Source organism: Ammodytes marinus (assembly GCF_949987685.1).
Source record: "Ammodytes marinus genome assembly, chromosome: 16".
Taxonomy (NCBI): domain Eukaryota; kingdom Metazoa; phylum Chordata; class Actinopteri; order Uranoscopiformes; family Ammodytidae; genus Ammodytes; species Ammodytes marinus.
In genome coordinates, this window is record NC_137220.1 from 21,143,645 (window position 1) to 21,162,267 (window position 18,623).

The 18,623-nt window shown below is 39.2% G+C and overlaps 2 protein-coding genes across 3 annotated transcripts; one reads left to right on the forward strand and one right to left on the reverse strand.

Annotated features, from left to right (window-relative positions):
* Positions 1–1,249: 1,249 nt before the first annotated feature.
* naa60 (N-alpha-acetyltransferase 60, NatF catalytic subunit) lies at positions 1,250–7,163 on the reverse strand. 2 transcript variants are annotated; one of them, XM_080043391.1, is made up of 7 exons: positions 6,983–7,163; positions 5,802–5,917; positions 5,549–5,678; positions 4,937–5,033; positions 3,787–4,021; positions 3,529–3,694; positions 1,250–3,216 (listed from the first exon to the last, which is right to left on the reverse strand). In XM_080043391.1, the coding sequence occupies exons 2-6, from the start codon at positions 5,909–5,911 to the stop codon at positions 3,538–3,540; spliced, it is 729 nt and encodes a 242-aa protein (XP_079899517.1). In that variant the 5' UTR covers positions 5,912–5,917; positions 6,983–7,163; the 3' UTR covers positions 1,250–3,216; positions 3,529–3,537. The 2 variants fall into 2 exon arrangements, with proteins under 2 accessions (XP_079899517.1, XP_079899518.1); XM_080043392.1 differs by having other exon boundaries at positions 3,519–3,694.
* A 3,915-nt stretch (positions 7,164–11,078) lies between these two features.
* LOC307263445 (deoxyribonuclease-1-like) lies at positions 11,079–16,877 on the forward strand (the record flags this gene model as incomplete). The annotated part of the gene is made up of 8 exons (XM_080044593.1): positions 11,079–11,216; positions 13,679–13,767; positions 13,893–13,979; positions 14,446–14,546; positions 14,735–14,847; positions 15,930–16,084; positions 16,160–16,253; positions 16,809–16,877. 8 exons carry the CDS (start codon positions 11,079–11,081, stop codon positions 16,875–16,877), a joined length of 846 nt encoding a protein of 281 aa, XP_079900719.1.
* Positions 16,878–18,623: the final 1,746 nt, after the last annotated feature.

An 18,623-nucleotide genomic window follows, 5' to 3' on the forward strand; every position in this document is an offset into this window, starting at 1 on the left:
CAGGATTGAGAAAAGAGGAGGCTTTGGCATGAAACCTCCAGTTTGTCCTTCAGATTTACAGAACTTGGTAAACGACTTATCATAGCAACACTGCCTCAGAGGATGATTAGGCCTACACACCGGGTTGAGTTCAAAAAAGGAGAATTTATCAGCACTAAAATGATATGCAACAGTGTAACAAAGGAACATGTGGAAACTCAGAGACCTAGGACCTGTGCCCATACAGTAAGGAAAAAAATAAAATAAAAAAGTACAATGCATATGAAAGTGACAGAGACCCGCTCTGACAAAGAGGGACAATACTCATGACACTAAACAAATATTTCTTGTTTGAGAAGTATTTAAACATGGCCGCCTGCTAGCTGGTACGAAAGTGTGGATACTCTGCATACAGCAAAGCACTGAAAAAGCACCAAAACACTTCGCTACTGCCATTTATTTTGCCTTAAACAGTCACATGTGCATGGACTATTCACATAAATTACTTCTATGTGAATGTGTCATGCACAGACACCTACCAAGCTAGCTATGTTAGCAACTTGGTAATGTCCTTTTGTGGGGATTGTCACACCACCACTTTTGTTCAGACTGAAATATCTACAACCACTGGATCGATAAATACGATGTTTCAAACACACTATGATTTAATGACAATATATAAATACTACCAACTGAATTAAAACACAAAAATCAGATTCCTTCATGTAGTCCATATAAATAAATAATATGGCTTCATGAGAAAATCAAAACATTTATTTTGTTCTATTCAAGTTCTTAAGTTCTAACTTCTAAGCATTGTTCTGGCCAGATGCTTTGGTGGTGACACAATGCATTTAAAAAGGGGCTATCCACCAGTTTTACACATACAGATCAGTTTTGTCAACATGTGGAGCACTATTAAGCTTTTGAAGACTGTTGTATTATAACGTCGTCGTCGGCTGCTCCAAACTATAAGCGGTGTTCCCTCTGGGAGGTTGGGAACACTTTAACCTTGCCATGGGGTCTGAAAGACATCTGCATTAATTGGTCAGGGTATAGGTCTTGTGAAGATGCTATCCAAATGCATTATGGGAAGTGTAGGATCCTTGTGTTTTGAGAGGGAATTGGTGAGGGTATCTCTGCCTCTGGCCTAGCTTTTGACCATTCTTTATCTTTCTCAAGTCCTCTCTAAAAATGTCAAGAAGTGCAATATTAAAAATCACCGTAGTGGTAAGAATGAACCATTTAAGACAAACACTTGAAACCATGGCATAGTGTGACTGAAAACAAGGCTCAGATTTATGACAGTATAATATGACAATCACAATGAAATTGTTTTTAAACAGTGTAAAATAGTGTATACAGCAGGGGATTCCACACTGACTCTGTCCTTATAATCAGTCAAATCAAACAAGTTTATTGCATACACAACGTCGGAAATTTACCATTGAGTTAATGTGCCCGGGGCTGGTAAACTGTGGAACGTTCACCTTTTTTAACAATAAATTGCACACTTGGTTACCCTTATCTTTTTTCGATGCCAAGTCATGTATAAAATCTACAATTGGATCATGGATACACTGAATCTAATACATCAAATCAGGTTTGTAATTAAATCATGAAGAGCAACAGAATGTAAAAAAAATAATTAAATTAAAATAATAAATTATTATGTTATGCTATTATGTTTTTCACTGACAAGGTTACCAGTTGACATGTTGGGGGAACTTTACTTATTTGACTTCCACTGATCAACATTTGGCACTTGCTTGGTTCTAATTTCTGACTGTGTGCATATTTACACACACAGAGACACACGCACACAGCCAATCACAGACATACATACCTGCATGCACGCAGGCACACAAGGTATATGACGTGTGTGTATGTTTGTGTGTGTGTTTTAGGGAGCATAACTTTGAACTGTTTTTCTCTTCTACAGGCTGACATAAAAATCTAATCTGGGCCATATTTAAAAACAATAGACATATCTCTATAATAGCAGCAATATTACAGCCATGGAGCAGAAAGACAGGGCTGCAGCCATTTAAAAAAGGTACCCGAGCAACTACCCCTCACCAAACACCTGAACTATACCTGGGCAACATTTGGACACAATGTAGAAAGGCAATTTTGCTTATATAGATTTTTTTATCCCACTGCATAAGAATTGAGCTGTCTGTTAAACGTTGTGTTGCCGTAAGTACTGAGTAACACACTAACAGGTTCCTTTTTCTGTAATAAGGCCAGTACAGTTAGTACAATTATTACACAAAGCAACTCAGGCAATATAGTGATTGTTCAAAAAGGAAGAATCCTTTTTGAAGTACTTATATCAACCATCTACATTGTGTCTCAAGGTTTCATGTGTATAATTAGCTGTATTGTACCATATTAGCCTATTAGTAACATTCACAGTCCCATTCAATTTAACTTGTTCTTGAGTCTCTATTTTACAAACTGGAATTGACTCTGGATTCAGTCTATACTCAAAAAAGGGACCGGATGGGTAAATCCTCCGACTAGGCCTACCGACAGCATAGAACAGACATACATATTGAGAGAAATGTATATATTAGCTTAGTATATATAATATACAAACAGTATACATAGTCTCTGTGACAGTGGTGGACAGGATGAAGGGAGACAGAAAGGTAGGCAGGGGTGAACCTTTAGTCTCTTCAGGGTTCCAAATGTGTGTGTGTGTGTGTTACATCCCTTTCACACCAAAAATACGACCTGTGTTAGATGTCTGTGTGCCTGGCTCAGCATGGTTTATCTGAAGCAGGTGCTCTGCGGGCCAGGTTAAAGCAGGTCTGACTCTGCTTAGCTTTGGTATGGACTGGCCAAACACAGGTTACTATAGTAACTATGGGAAAGTGTAGTATATATGGGAGAGTATAGTAACTGAACATTGTTTTATAAATCCCATGGTTTCACCAGATCACACCGTCTGTCCGTGGAAACCCCACGATGCACTTTGAATGCCGTTGTTTTGCAACAACCCTGTTTAGCAGTGGGCACAGATTCGAAGCCACAGCCACAAACCTAGACCCTGTGTGAAATGTGCCAAACGTGTATCGAAATGTGGACAATGTGAACGGTCAAACGCAGGCTGAACCTGAGTCCTGCGTCATACACATGGTGCGGAGAGCCGTACGAAATCTGGCGTTGTGAGTGTGCGCATACACCTTGGTGTGCACAGGGGAAGACTGAGGAGACATGGAAGTTGAGATTCTGAAACAAAAGAAAGGAAGAAAAAAGAAAAAGAAAATCAGACGTCAATTCATGGACTGACTGCGTTAGCAACAAATTCTTTGTTCACACTATAGGCGGTTTATTGAAACCCCTTTTTGCATTATTGTATATTTTCTGCTCTTGTAAATTAAAATTGCTTTATTGCTTAATCCTTTAAAACCTTACACATAATATCAACACAAACAAAAATATGTATAATAATTATGATATCGTATCTGTATCGGCCGTTATAAAAAAACACATATATCAGAATCGAATGGAATAAAAGTGGATTGGTGCACCTCTACCCACAGTGTTGCGTCACATTGTTCGGCTGTACTGTATGCCGGTCTTGGAGGCGATGTTGGACCAGGGCAGCAGGGAGCGCAGCAGGGACTGGGCCTGTCGGTACAGCCTCTGAGGGAGGGAGCAGGGGCTCAGGCTGGCCAGGGTCGAACCGATGTGCTGAATATAATCAGTGGGATAGGGAGTAAAGGAAAATGTAAAAACATCAAATATTGAACAACACTGAGTTAGCTTCTAGCTTTCGGGCTTCCACAAAAAGGATATAATATTGTCCAAGGTGGGTGGCCCCCATTGATGTAGAGCACATATGTGAATCCGTCTTTGAGGACGCCTCGTATGGAGTAGTAGTAGGGCAGGTAGTGGTGCTGCGTGAAGTCCCTGTTCTGATAGAAGTGGATGGCAGTGGTGTTAGTGGTGAGCACGTGTAGGTAGATGGCCTTACAGTGGTCCTGGGCTATCGTTGAGATGTGCTCCTTCAAACTGTCCAGCAGCAGGGAGCCTGGGCAAGGAGAGATAGAGAGAGGTCAATCACTGAGGAAGGAGATAGAAAGAGATATGTCCTTGGTCCTGGTGGAAATGTTTACTATTATCCAGAGCCGGCCCAAGCCTTCATGGGGCGCTAAGCGAAATATGATTAGCATTTTAACAGGTTATTATTAAGTGTGTGTGTGTGTGTGTGTGTGTGTTATTAAAGTCTATTAGTCCCCAAATCAATACAATATTTGGCATTGAATGCAATTTCCTATTTCATGCTTTTTAAATCATAAATAAACTGATCGCATTAGAAAAAAATATGTTCTTGAAAAATGTAAGAAATGTCCGAAAGATGGTTAAAACACCTGGAAAGTAATAACTTGGTTGTTGCAAAGAGAAACGACAGCTACAGAGATAGCTGCAGTTTTTTTGGATGGTGGGAATTCTCTCAACAATCCATTTGATATAGTAGCTCAAATTTCAGAGATACATTTCCAGTTAAAAAGTCTAAGTGAGATTGAATTTCGAAAAATATGAAATCATGTGCGTCAGTGTGTTGTGACTCAGAATGAGATGAGTATGACTTGTGATGCAAATCGCAGCAATCATGGTTAGTGGTCTTCAAGTATTTGATTAGCCTCCATAAAAACCGTGAGTCACTAGCACTGCTGCAGCAACGGCCCCTATTATTTCACGTAGGATCTTGGCATCACGTCCCTCCATCTCTGACCCCACTCCACCTCTCTCCTGCCTCCTCACTGTTTGAAACCTCTGGGATCGGGATTGAGCATGTAGTGGTTATTGTTAAGGTTGGGGCAAATCAAATCTATAAAGTGTCCTCTAAAGTGACGAAGCAAAGTTAGAGAGAGAGAGAGAGAGAGAGAGAGAGAGAAAGAGAGAGAGAGAGTGTGTGTGTGTGAGAGAGAAAGGTAAGTAGTACCTATGCCATGTTTCCTGAACTCTTTGACCACTCCCAGGCTAAGGATGTATGCTACCTGTGTGTCCACAGGGAAACTGGAGGCCAGGATGTCTCCATCCTAAGACATACACACAACAATACAGAGAAAATTAAAGATCAGAAACAACCATTCTCTATGAACATAGAACAGATTTTGGAATCTAAACTACATTTGATTCAGTATGGAACTCAAAAATAGATCCAAATAAAGATCTTTCAGTTTGCTCATTTTGAATCACTCTGTGCATGCTCCCTCTGGGACCTGTCCATGACACCGTTTTTAATTGTCATCTTTACCTAGGCAAATTGTCATCTGGGAAGGCAGTTTACAAAATGCAAATACTCTTCCAAAGTGAAAAGAAGATTTGACAGCAGGCCTTTCATCCATTGAGTGAACAGCATATCAGCAAATAGCCTCTGATAACAGTCCTGTGGAATTTCTATTTCTTCTTTCGTCATGAGCTAGTCTCATTCAGTCAAGGGCATCTCTGGTTCATCTAATTAGCAGCCTAAAAACAGACTCTTCTATGTCTATGTGTTCCACTTTAGACATTTCAAAATGGAATGAGAATAGATTAACTAAACTAATGGTACCTCTTTGTGTACTTTGGTCCGGCCTTTGATCTCGGCCACAATCATTCCCACGATGCCCCCTCTGAAGGTGGCAGCCAGGGAGAAAAACTTCTTGTTGGAAGTTATGTCCAGATACCATGAGTCCGGGTACCTGCAGTCAGAGGTTAGAGAGGTAAGCACTTATGCATGGGCAAGTAGTTCATAATACCACTCCCCCCCACACACTTGTTTTTGAACATGCGTATGCACTATGCACGCAGCATATGACTCTTACTCGATTGGGAACCAATCACCACAGAGCAGCTTGACATTCTCTATGTCATCGTGACAGAGGAAGCGGAGCTGGACTTCACTGAGGGCTGTGGGAGACACCACGTCACTCATTCACGCCTGCAGGAACCAAAACAGAGCACAGACAGGTTTGGTGACCAAGGTTTGCTCTAAGTAACTCTGACCGAGACAAATTCTTAACATGTCAGGTTGAACAGAAAACTCATGGAAAAGGCCAAGAGTCAGCACCTAACAATCATTGACACCCAATATAACATTATGTAGATACAAAGTTCAGAGATTTATTCAATGTTTATGCACAGTATCAGCAGACTGTACAATATAACAATTTCAAAGTTGGCACCTTGAGTTCTGGGAGTTGGCACCTTAAATTCTGGGAGATTTTTTATTTATTGACTTTATTTACAGACTAAATCTGTACTGGTAACACCATTTTAAACAATATAATAGTAAGGAACATGCAAGTAAGATTAATTTTAATAATCAAGTATTAAAGATTTTTTTTGTGATTTCCAAAACTGCTATAATGATAGACAAAGAAAAGCAACAAGTTCTTACGTGTTTCAAACCATGGACATTTTTGCTTTAGAAATGAATGACCTAAATAACGACCCAAACATCTAAATGAATTTGCTGTCAACTCTGTGTGATGGTGACCATGTATCTGAAGACAGTAGATAATAATAATAATAATAATAATAATAATAATAATAATAATAATAATAATAATAATAATAATTTCTTCATTCAGCCCTGAAGAGATTTTTTTTTCTGTGGTAAATTATTATTAATTATAATCAAAAATCAAAGTACAGGTAAATTGAATAGAATGTTGCCTTTAGTGTAGACAGGTGCTCTCTGTTATTTAGTACTGGTGTTTTGGAGCTTCTCTGAACGCCTGTTGACATCACGTTGAAAAACAGACTATATAGTGAATGTAGACAGAAAGATGTTTGTTTCCATAATGGCGGTTGCTGCTGCTCATTACAACAACACCGCTCCTCTTTCCGCAGGTTTAACAAAATAATACAGTGTTGTTACTAAGATGACACAGTCACCCCTAAGCAGTCAAAACACGACTGAAATAAAACAGTGCTCTGCCAATTAGCACACGCGCTAACCTTAGCCACCGCTGGCTAACGCTCTGCCGCTAAGCTAACGTACCTTGTTTCTACACTCGGACCTGGAGGAAAGGCGACGGGAATTATATTCCCTTTGCGTGTGAAGCGATGGCAGTCACTGCTCCGGACTCAGCATGACACAACACCAGTTTATTCCCACCGACTCGCAACGCCGTTTCATTACTGTGCCGATGATACCACAGGTACGTTAAGCTAGCCGGGGCTCTCTCTCTTTCCGCTTAGGTAACAGCTGTATGTTTACTTCCTGTTTGTGGCGGCCTACGTTATGACGTCATATCGAAGCATATTATTCTAGCATCTTGACTCAAACATATTTGTTTTATCGCCACCTACTGGGCTGAAGTGTGGACTAGGAGGGGGTTCCCAACCTTTGCCATGCAAAGGACACCCAAATAGTATCACATTTTTGATGGAAAATATCAAAAATGTATCATAGCCTACTGTAATTATCAGCTTCCTTCTGTCTTGTTATTTCTGTTTGACCAGTCTTTTTCTTTTCTGACCCGTTTCCATTTTAGCCTTTAGCAGGAGGTAACTGCAGATGCACAGCCACATTCTGAAAAACAGTGGTCACTAGGAAATTATTAATAGGCCTACCACTGCAGTTTCTATCTATCTATCTATCTCATGAAATAAATGTTTGCTCATCCCCCTGTACCAAAACACTGCACAAACAGCATGTGTTTTTGGAGGATATTAATGATAATCATATGTAGTTATGTAATGTGAAATTACTTGTTTTTTTATGTACTCAAAATGATAAATATGTTCTAATAGAATGTTCCACTTTGGAACAATACATTGTTGTTATTTAGTTTGATACCAATCACAAACACTGAACTACTATCACTAAATTAAACATCTGTTCTCATCTCTGGTCTTCTATTATAATGAATATTGATTTAAAAAAATATCAATATCAATGCATAATGTTTTCATTGTTACTGAAATATTTTTTTCATATCAAGAAGGTAGTAGGTTGATAGATTGGCCTATGTGTTCAGTTTAATGCTAAATGTGCTCACATGGTTTGAATTTATATATTAATGCATGTTTTTTATCCAGCCTGCATGTGGTTTATAGTTTTGTATATTTTACTTTGACCTTTTTAGTGTGGGAAAACATTGTATTTATACATGCCTTAAATTATTACTTTAAGCCTATGCTGTTGAGAGATAGATTTAACAGGAGAGAAGTAGACGGAAGTGAGAAAAAAAACATGTCTTTGCTTGTGTTCGATTGTATTACCTTTTATGTCTTTATGGTATCTATATGTTACTCCCCCTCTTACTCTGTAACCCAAGGGGATGTGATATTGAATTGGGCACTCTATTTCCGTTTCCTCTATTGAGCTTCTTGACTTGCTGGATACTCTTTGAATCATTTACTATTGATTGGAAATTTTAAACTTGCTGAATAAAACCAAGTACATCTTGTGATCAACTGAAAAGGGCAGAACTCTCCGGCTTCATTTTTTTGCCTCTTCACACACCACCTGCGTAGAGGTTCTTCACCGCACTCTGGTAAGACCCACTGAGATTCTAATCATGCTCTAACAGATTAGAAGTTATTTTACTAACAGCCTTTAGGTCAATTCTGGGGTGAAACTAAGTGAACATAACCCCAATGCAGCAAAAAGTTCACCCTAAATCAGCTCCCTTTATCTCATATTCCTGCCATCTGTCGCCTTCTCATTGCTACTGTAGACACTGCAGGTAAGAATAGCCCCTGTTAATAATCTGCAATCTCAAAAAAGTACAAAAGGTCAGTGAGCTTTGACCCATTAAAACGATAGTTATCAATAATAAAACATAATTTAAAGACTTTTAACAGGTATATCTCTAGCTGCAGACAGAAGAAAAATATTTAAACAAAGTTTGCAATATTTTAAATAATTTAAAGTTGATTACAGTTAGTGACATATTCCGACCACAAGAACAACTTAAACTGATAGATACGACCACAAATAACAGCGTAAATATTTGATATATACAGCGAACTAATTAAGAACTTGGTGTGCATCATTCTACAGATACAAGCGAAGATGCACAGGAGATAAGGGGGTTACACATTAACTTAAATGAATTACACTGTAAGTCCTTTTCAAATACTTGGTACATATTCAATCATGACACAAGACAGAAGGTGGCCAACAACCATCTAAATCAAATCAGTTTTATTTGTATAGACCAATATTTGATTCAATTTTATTTCAGACATATCAAACATACAAAACAAAATGAAAAGCATGGAAATACAATAAACAAAAATTATGTTTTCACATAAAAAGAAATTAAAAAGAAAAGAAAACAAATTATCTGTATTGCTGAGATATGCCTGAAAAGGAGCAGGAAGAAGTATACACTTATTTAATCCTACCCCTTTTCCATAGTAAAATAAAAATAAAGAATAAATATCACACATAGACATTTGCCTCAGTGGGCTTTACATTCCATACAGCATCTCAGCCTATATGTCCATCTACAATTAGCTGTGTCATGAAAAGGACCCAATATATGCCTTAATAATTTTTTTGTATTCTGAGTATGACATTGTTTGCTGTGTGGTTGCTGAGTTAAGCCTACACTGGTGAATGACTGCCCTGGATGTACCTACGATGTGTCTACAGATGCCGTGCACTCTACACACTGTTTACACGTTTCACACCTGTTTTAGCTATGTCCAATACAATGGTCCATACAGTTTGTTTGAGAGTAAACATGTACGTATATTTGGCTTCTGAAAGACATAGCAATAAGTAAAAGTATCTTTGTGAGATTTCTTGCTAGATTACCAGCATGCAGCAAAGTCATTTATCCAGGCAGCTGCTCTCAATTTTTTCTAACCGAGTCAGAATCAAAAATACTTTATTGATCCCTGGGCAGGAAATTCGGTTTGTTACAGTTGCTCCAAATTAGAATAGAAAACCATGTAGAAAATGCTTTTTTTTTTATTTATTTTTTTTATATAAAAGCACATATATGTGCTTAGTGCCACAAGTTAGAGCCAACAATACAAATCCAACAATAATGAGAAGTTAATAAACATTATACTATGTAATACAATGTTAAACATTGTCATTAGAAAAGTATAATATGTAAATTCTACTACTAATGTAACATACAATGGGCCAGTTTCACAGACATGGATTAGGCCTAGTCCTGGACTAAATAGAATTTTGAATGGAGATTGTCCATTGAAAGTACAATGGCTTAATCCATGTCGGCCCATGCGTTTTACCTTGTAGGAGGAAGAACCAAAAGACAGGCAATAGGTGTATTATTAATCATTCATATCAATATTAACAAGCCCTAATGAACAAAAAATCCTTTGCACTGAGGACCTCCATCACACAACACACTTCCTCTCTCCACCCCTCCCCAGCCAGACCTGGTCACATGTTCTTACAGGTAAATAAAAACCTCCCGAGAGACACTATCGGTCAATGCGATCAGAAAGTTGGCCTGTAGCCCTTCCACACAAGCAAAGGCTCTGTTCTCTGCTTGTAACAGGTCCAACTTCTCCAACCGCTGAGACTCACAACAAGCAGGTAGATATGCACCTCTTGACTCTTCTTTACACACATAAAAACAGCACAAGTAATATGGAGGCATTGTAAAAAATAATATACTACACACCTCTGTTGTTTAGCGTGATAGGGTCTCCTTCATTTTTCATTCCATTTCTCAAATACGGTGCTGTATGTTACTGTGACGCAGGTCATCATTTTACTCTGGCTGACACCATGTAGCACACAGCGGCAGTGTGAGCAGGATTACCACAACAGAAAAATCCCCACACTACAGCTTCTGCTTTCAATGTCCCAATTTTCTTTTACATCCTCGGCCCAACTGGCATGTTCAGTTTGTCGACCTGTAGTTAAACAAACAGCCAGCATCAGGGCCTGTGCTCATGTGTCCAGGTGGCGCAGGTGTTGAGACTCTAGCTCCCACAGTGTGTGACAAGCAGTATAACAGCACAGCCCCCGCAAACTATTACACCACGCTAACTGTCTCTGTGTCAAATAATCAAGATTTCTAATTCTAAATTGCTATAACAGTCATGTCGTTAGTGGTGTTTTTTTAAAAGGTTTTTTGTCTTAACCTCTGTTGTGCAGGATGCGTTTGCTATGTGCTCTGGGTCTGCTTTTGGCCCTGCTGCATCTGTCTTCCTCTCTGCTGATTGGTGCCTTCAACATCAAGTCATTTGGAGAAAAGAAGTCCTCCAACGCAACTCTGATGAACATCATCAGCACGGTCTGAAACTGAATTCATGCATCCATTGTTTATGTTTTTATTACACTGTATCTCATCACAAATACCTAATATTTGAAATAAAGGCGATATGCATGACGGATATTTGGCATCCCTTCCATTGAAATAGGTTGGTAGCACATTAGGAAATATAATAATGGATCAACTTTAGTTTGAATATTGTATTGTGCAGAGGGGCACTCCAGCTATTCTTGTGTTTCACCTCCATAGAGAAGAGGCTGCTTTCAATTTAAGTCCTTATATAGGTCAAGCTGCAAAAACCAGAGCCTACATTTCCCACAATGCATCATTAGATATTTGAGAATTTCTTCAGACCCTCCTTGCGTGGTAAATGCCCATGACTCTCAAATCCTATGTCCCCAGTTTATAACCCAGAGGACATTATTCTCCTCCATAGACACTTGAGTCATAATACAACTGTGCACAGGGTGACTAGTACTTCCCATTGAATGACCAGTGAGCTTTTATGTGTAAAGTTAGTGGAGTGCCCCTTCACTAATTGTACCATAATGGACACCAGTGTTAATTTTGGCAGCACATTCTGATTTAGTCTTAGTCTTCTGAATATCACACCATTTAGTCTTAGTCCTATTCTAGTCATCTGAAATATTTTAGTCTTAGTCTGCTAAATATAAGCAGATTTTAGTTGACTAAATCTACAGCGGACTTCGTCGACTAAGTGTTTTTCTTCATTGAATGGTATTAAGTTTTGAATATGCAATACACACACAGATGTAATGGTTGTAATACAAAACATGTATTCTATTTCATTCGTAATAATCTCACATACAATGAGTGTACCTGACTGGATAGGGGGGAGGGGGGGCTTTAAGAGCCTGTGCCCAGGGGCCCATTATCTCATGATCCGTATATGAACCAACTGGATTTCAAAATCTTTTTACTTTTTGCGGGGAGCATGCACAAGCATCATTTATAAAAAATAATCAGAAAAATAAAGAAAATAAAAAAAATAAGTGGGGGGCCCCACACTAGGTCTTGAAACGGGCCCCGAGATCATTAAGGCCGCCCCTGGGCAGCAGCAGCAGCACGCAGTTTACGTGCTGATAAAAGTGAGCAACAGCGCTTTCCTTTAAAGAGGACCTATGATGCTTTTTGACTTTTATGACCTATAAACGTTGTTATGATGATTCATAGTCATGCTTAACCATACTAAATTATCAAATAATGACTTACATGCATTTCGACGTATTCCCTGCTGACGGTCTGGGGTGTCTGTGCAGAGCACTAAACACTATTCTAGCCAGTCGAGAAGTCACGTCTTTAAAGCGGTCTACCCTTTCATAATTGGTGACGTCGCATAAAAATTGGTGATGTGACCACGCGGATGTTTCCATGTATGGTAATGCTGTCACTTCCCTGTTCGCGTCTGCCTCGCGCCCTTATAGGTCCATGCTCGCGCTTCCCGCCACTGAAAGTGTTTCGGAAGGAAGGTAACCAATCACAACGGAGTGGGGTTTGCAGGAGGGGGGGGGGGGGAGGGTAGCGGAGATGGCCGATGCACAGGCGGAGGGAGCGGAGATTGCCGAAGCACACACACTCAAGTGTTGACAGGATGTGCTGGATCGCCAAAATAAGAGAAAGAGCTTCCCGAAAATCTACATAGTTTTTTGTGATGTGATTCGTGTCAGGTTGCTCTATAGCAGTGTAAAACAAGAAATTAAGACCAGAAAAGTAGTATAATAGGTCCTCTTTAAGCAACACTGCTGCCGCTGTGTGTGTTCGGACTTCTTTTGCATCAAAGCATTTTTGATAATAAAATGAGAGGTTTTAATTGAACGCTGTCCATGCGTCGGAGTTGATTGTAACTTACTCGGGTGAAAACAGAAACTAACGGAGGGAGGCGGCAGTTTCACAGTTCATTCCTATAGTTGCGCAGTCAGTTTGGGGACATGGCTCTGTGTGGTCAAGCTCGAGACACAGCCCACTACAAACAGATCGCGGAACTTAGCCGTTCCCCTAGACAACGTTAACGGGCAGGATATCCCTGACTATCATTTTGTCCATGAAACCACAGAGTTTTTCTGCACAGCGGCTCACTCCACCCGCTCACACTGGCGCGTTCTCCCGTCGATTTTCACTGACACAGGGTTGCATTCGCTGTTTTGCACTGCTTCTTCCCAACTTGTCCCTCAGTTCTGATTGGATCTGTTCTCCATTCGTCCCGCCCTAACAGTTTCGTCTCGTTCCTATTAGTAGACTATAGTGTCAGTTATATTCGTCTCAGTCTTCGTCATCATATCTGCCTTTTTATTTAGTTTTCATGCATGAAAAAGGTTCGTTGACGAACATAGTTTCATAGTCTTAGTCTACGAAAATAACACTGATGGACACAGACCAATAATAATGAACAATAATGGACACAGACTGTGTATTTATGCTGGGAAAAAGAATAACGTGACTATTTGTTGATTTTTGGTTTTCAGATTGTCCACCGCTATGACGTCATTCTCATCCAGGAGGTCAAAGACAACGATTTGTCTGCAACCAAAAGACTCATGGAGCATGTCAACAAGTGAGACTACCCACACACCTCGTGAAGAGAATACACTGCATGGAGCTCATTATGATTTATGATACATTATAAAAACAATGCCTTTCACTGTATAAATATATATATGTGTGTGTGTGTTTTCCTAGAGGTACCAATCTGTTCAGGTACGGTCACGTCGTCAGTGAGCCTCTGGGTCGCTCGACCTATAAGGAGAGATATCTCTTCCTCTACAGGTACGCACAAAGGCAAAACCAGCCCCACATCAGCAAACCAAAAACGGAAATATTCTCTTTTTCAGAGCTTTATTTTCGTCAGCTCTGCACTTTCTCTTTCCTCTGATCACTATAAGATCCATTTCTTGTGTAAATACAAGTGAAGTAGCATGTAGAGCATTAAAGGTGCTCTGAGGGACTTTCAGTTTGGATTCATTCTTGCACCCCCTTTGGACAAAAGCAGTAGTGTTTTTAACATACCAGCTATTGTTCCTGGGTGAGTGTATCCATGACAATGGCATTAAGAAAACAATAAAAAATATAATTCTTTGCATTGATGGTCATGTTTGCTGTTACATGTCATTCATGATCACCAGAGGAAACATGTGACCGTTTCAGAAATATTAAAAAGTTTTCTCGTAGCACCTTTAAAGATCCTACTGATGTAAAAGTATCATCAGTAAAAATGTGTATCTTTCCTGTTCAGGGAGCAGACTGTGTCCGTGGTTAAAAACTACACCTACAACGACAGGACAGACATCTTCAGCAGAGAGCCCTTTGTCGTCATGTTCTCCTCCAAATACACCGGTAAATGATGAGTGTTGCTCATAATGTACATAGTAGGTCATCACGTGAGAACTGATGCCACTTTAAAAATGGTTGACTTACTACCATAGAGGATGTCGCAGCCAAACAGTCCTGTCCTGCTAACATTAGAAATGTAGTAATAACTTGTTGCCATTCACTCCTCCTTCCTCCCTCCCTATATGTTCCAGCTTCGGAGAAATTTGTCCTGATCCCACAGCACACCTCTCCAGACTCTGCTGTGGTGGAAGTCAATGCTCTCTATGATGTGGTGGCTGATGTCCGCAACCGCTGGAAAACCAATGTAAAATTCTCTTAATTATTATTTAGGGGGAAAATGTGCAAAGATAGTTAGCCCTCTACTGCATAGCGTTGCCATATGGCAACAATTACTTTATCTCAGTTTCACTAAAAGGCTGTATTATAAAATCCTTTTATTCTTGATTAGTTTTGAACAGGGGACTTTACTTTGAAGAACAAATAACTCATGGCATCAGATAACCAGGATATCCTGAATGCCACTCCTCTTTTTCTTTGACTTCTGAAGCAGTGGAGGCCATGGCCCGGGGGCTCCCAAAGTTGACTTATTGTTCAATATTTAAAGCAAAATTCCAACATAAAAAAAATGTAAATGCTATCTCAGGATAGTTATCTTTCAATTTGTATCATTAAAACCAATTTAGATTTAATACTTTTTTTGTAAAGTGATCAAATCTATTTGTTGCCGTATGGCAACAATATGCGAATTGGAGGTGATTTTGGTGTATTCAACCTATTGGACTGCCATTGACTTACATAGGCATATGCACTATTCTAGATGAAGAAAATCATGTCCCATGGTCTTATCACAGGTGTCTACGATGTTTTCATTACCATACACAATCCAAAATAATTGAAATTAAATTTATTTAATTGCATACATATTAGTTTATACATCTTACACAATCTAAGATGTATTTTTTGTTGTTTTATTTTCAATAAAATCACGTTTTGACAAAAAACGTGATTTTATGGTACTTTCCTCGACTGCGCGTTGTTGCCATATGGCAACAATTTATCAACTACCCCCCCTAAAACATTTTTTTTTTTAATTTTCAAATATTTCCTCTATTTAAGCTATTTTCAATAATAAAAACACATAGAAATATTTTTATCATGTTTAAAAAATAATTCATGCAGTAGAGGGTTAGATAGACAGTGACACACAGACAGACACAGACAGATAGATAGACAGTTAGTAAGACAGACAGACAGACAGACAGATAGATAGATAGATAGATAGATAGATAGATAGATAGATAGATAGATAGATAGATAGATAGATAGATATATGGCTAGGTAGGGATCAGAGTGGATAAACCATTGCACTCTCCCTTTCTCATACAGGACATTCTGCTGCTGGGTGACTTCAACGCAGGCTGCCGTTATGTGACACGTTCTGATTGGCCAAAGATCCGCCTCTTCACCGACAAGAGCTTCCATTGGCTGATCACCGACGACGCCGACACAACGGTGTCACACTCCGACTGCCCTTACGACAGGTACACAATCATACACACACACACAAACACACACACAGGCACTATTTAATTCCATCCCTCTTCCTGTTTTTGTAGGATTGTGGTCACTACTGACATGATGGAGGGAGTGGTGCGCGGCAGTGCCAAGGTCTATGACTACATGGCGGACATGAGTCTCAGCCAAAGTCTGGTAAAAAAAATAACTCAAGTTTAAATGCTCCTTGATATTTCCCTTCATAAAGAATAATTTAGTAGAATAAAGAGCAATTAACACCGGCCATGTTTTCACCTTGCAGCAGTGATGAAGGACTGTACTCAGGGGGTGTGGTCAGTGCATTGTGACATCACTGTTGTTATTGTTGTAGAAAGAGGTCCAACAAACTGTCAACAAGACAGCGGAACAGTTGGACATTTTGGAATATTGTTTATTTATTTTAGTGGTGAAGAGTTAGAGGAGAATATTGATCCTAATGTCTGTGTGCTAAATATGAATCTACCGGTGACAAAGTCCAAAGAATAACAGCTTTAAAGGTCACTGATTAACTCATTATAGCTAGTTTATGAAGAAGTGACAATAAGTTGTTTTCCTAAGGGTTATGTGCTGCGGTGTACTGTCCTTAGTCCTTTGGTGGGAAGTGATGGCCTATTCAGTTTAACAGTACATAATCATATGTGTCATGAAGCAATCTTCTGTACGCCAAGCAGGAATCCAAATGTTTTACAATCTTTGCTCTATGTCACACAGGCGTACGCAGTCAGTGACCATTTCCCCGTGGAAGTGAACTTGATTGTCAAGGCTCCTGCTGCCGCCTGAATCCATGACTCCCTCAACTGTTCTACATGGCCTGCAGGCTGGACATGAAATGTGATTGTTCAGTGGGGGTTGTAACCCCCATGGAACTAGACCAAAATAAACCAATTTTGCCAAATAATTGAATTGCAAATCTTTTTTCTTGGAACAGGCGCAAGGAAAAAAAATAAAAACCTATTGTAAACATAACTACGAGATTAACTGTAACGCTAATTTTAATTTGCAGGCATCTGGGCTGTGTGCACTCCTTCCAAATGCCACATTGTTGTGTATTAAATTGTACCCTACCACACAATATAGGAACATACCTGTGAGTTAAAGAAAGTATCTAGTTTAAATTATATTTTGGTTCCCAGATCAATACCCTTTGATCACACACCTTGTTTCCCTGTAGAAAACTAAGTAACACTTAAAATTTGTAAAAAAATTAAAATGCTATTCATGGCGGGCAGCATTACAAGAATGTTACTACACTTTCTACTAAACACAAGAGCAATGTTTATCCAGAGTAACCGAGACCATCGTTCTGATATTTGTCATATTCTCAACATTTGAAGCAGCAACCTCAAGTGCATTCTGCTCCTTGGAATGTGTTACTAGGTAATTAATGAATAATTAATTAATAATGGTTAAAATAAATAAAATTCCAAAAGGCTCAAGGGGTTCACAAACTTTCAAGCAGCACTGTATGTAAACAAAGTCAGCAATATTTGAAATAATTTAAAGTTGATTACAGTTAGTGACATATTCCGACCACAAGAACAACTTAAACTGATAGATACTGTGAGGGAATTTTGGGTCTTTAGTTGTAATATTAATGGTAAAGATTAATAGTTCATATGCCTATATCTTGTGTGTCTGTCTCTCAGACTCTAGGTCAGCCTTGGAGCCTGTTAGGAGACACTTAGGTCAGTTGTATAGATAAAGTCTCATCTCCTTAGACTCCAGAATGTTATGGTTCACTGTGTTCAGCTCTGAACCAAAACATTGGTACGCTTGGTGCCCGAGCCGGGGAGGTGGTAGAGATAGCACGAGGTTAAAACACAGCTCTAAGCATGAGTTTGTCAGAATTGAAGTGCAAGTCACGAGAGTTGCAGTCCGGTTCTCCTTGGCCAAGTCTGTAATAAATATTGCTTCATAATTAATCCAAGTCTCCTGAAATATTCTTCCACCTGAGTTGACCTCCAACCTTAACAGAACTTCCATCACAGATACGACCACAAATAACAGTGTAAATATTTTATATATACAGCGAACAAATTAAAAACTTGGTGTGCATCCTTCTACAGATACAAGGGAAGATGCACAGGAGATAAGGGGGTTACACATTAACTTAAATGAATGAATTAGACTGTAAGTCCTTTTCAAATACTTGGTACATATTAAATGATGAGACAAGACAGAAGGTGGCCAACAACCATCTAAATCAAATCAGTTTTATTTGTATAGACCAATATCACAAATAGACATTTGCCTCAGTGGGCTTTACATTCCATACAACATCTCAGCCTATATGTCCATCTACAATTAGCTGTGTCATGAAAAGGACCCAATATATGCCTGAATAAATTGTTTGTTTTCTGAGTATGACATCGTTTGCTGTGTGGTTGCTGAGTTAAGGCTACACTGGTGAATGACTGCCCTGGATGTACCTACGATGTGTCTACAGATGGTGTGCACTCTACACAATGTTTACACGTTTTACACCTGTTTTAACTATGTCCAATACAATGGTCCATACAGTTTGTT

Coding starts and splice junctions, on each gene's coding strand:
- naa60 (XM_080043391.1), bottom strand. CDS start 5,911: ATGAGTGACGTGGTGTCTCCCACAGCCCTCAGTGAAGTCCAGCTCCGC. Junction 5,034..5,548: donor GGACCAAAGTACACAAAGAG/GTACCATTAGTT, acceptor TGTATGTCTTAG/GATGGAGACATCCTGGCCTC. Junction 3,695..3,786: donor CACCCACCTTGGACAATATT/ATATCCTTTTTG, acceptor TCCCTATCCCAC/TGATTATATTCAGCACATCG.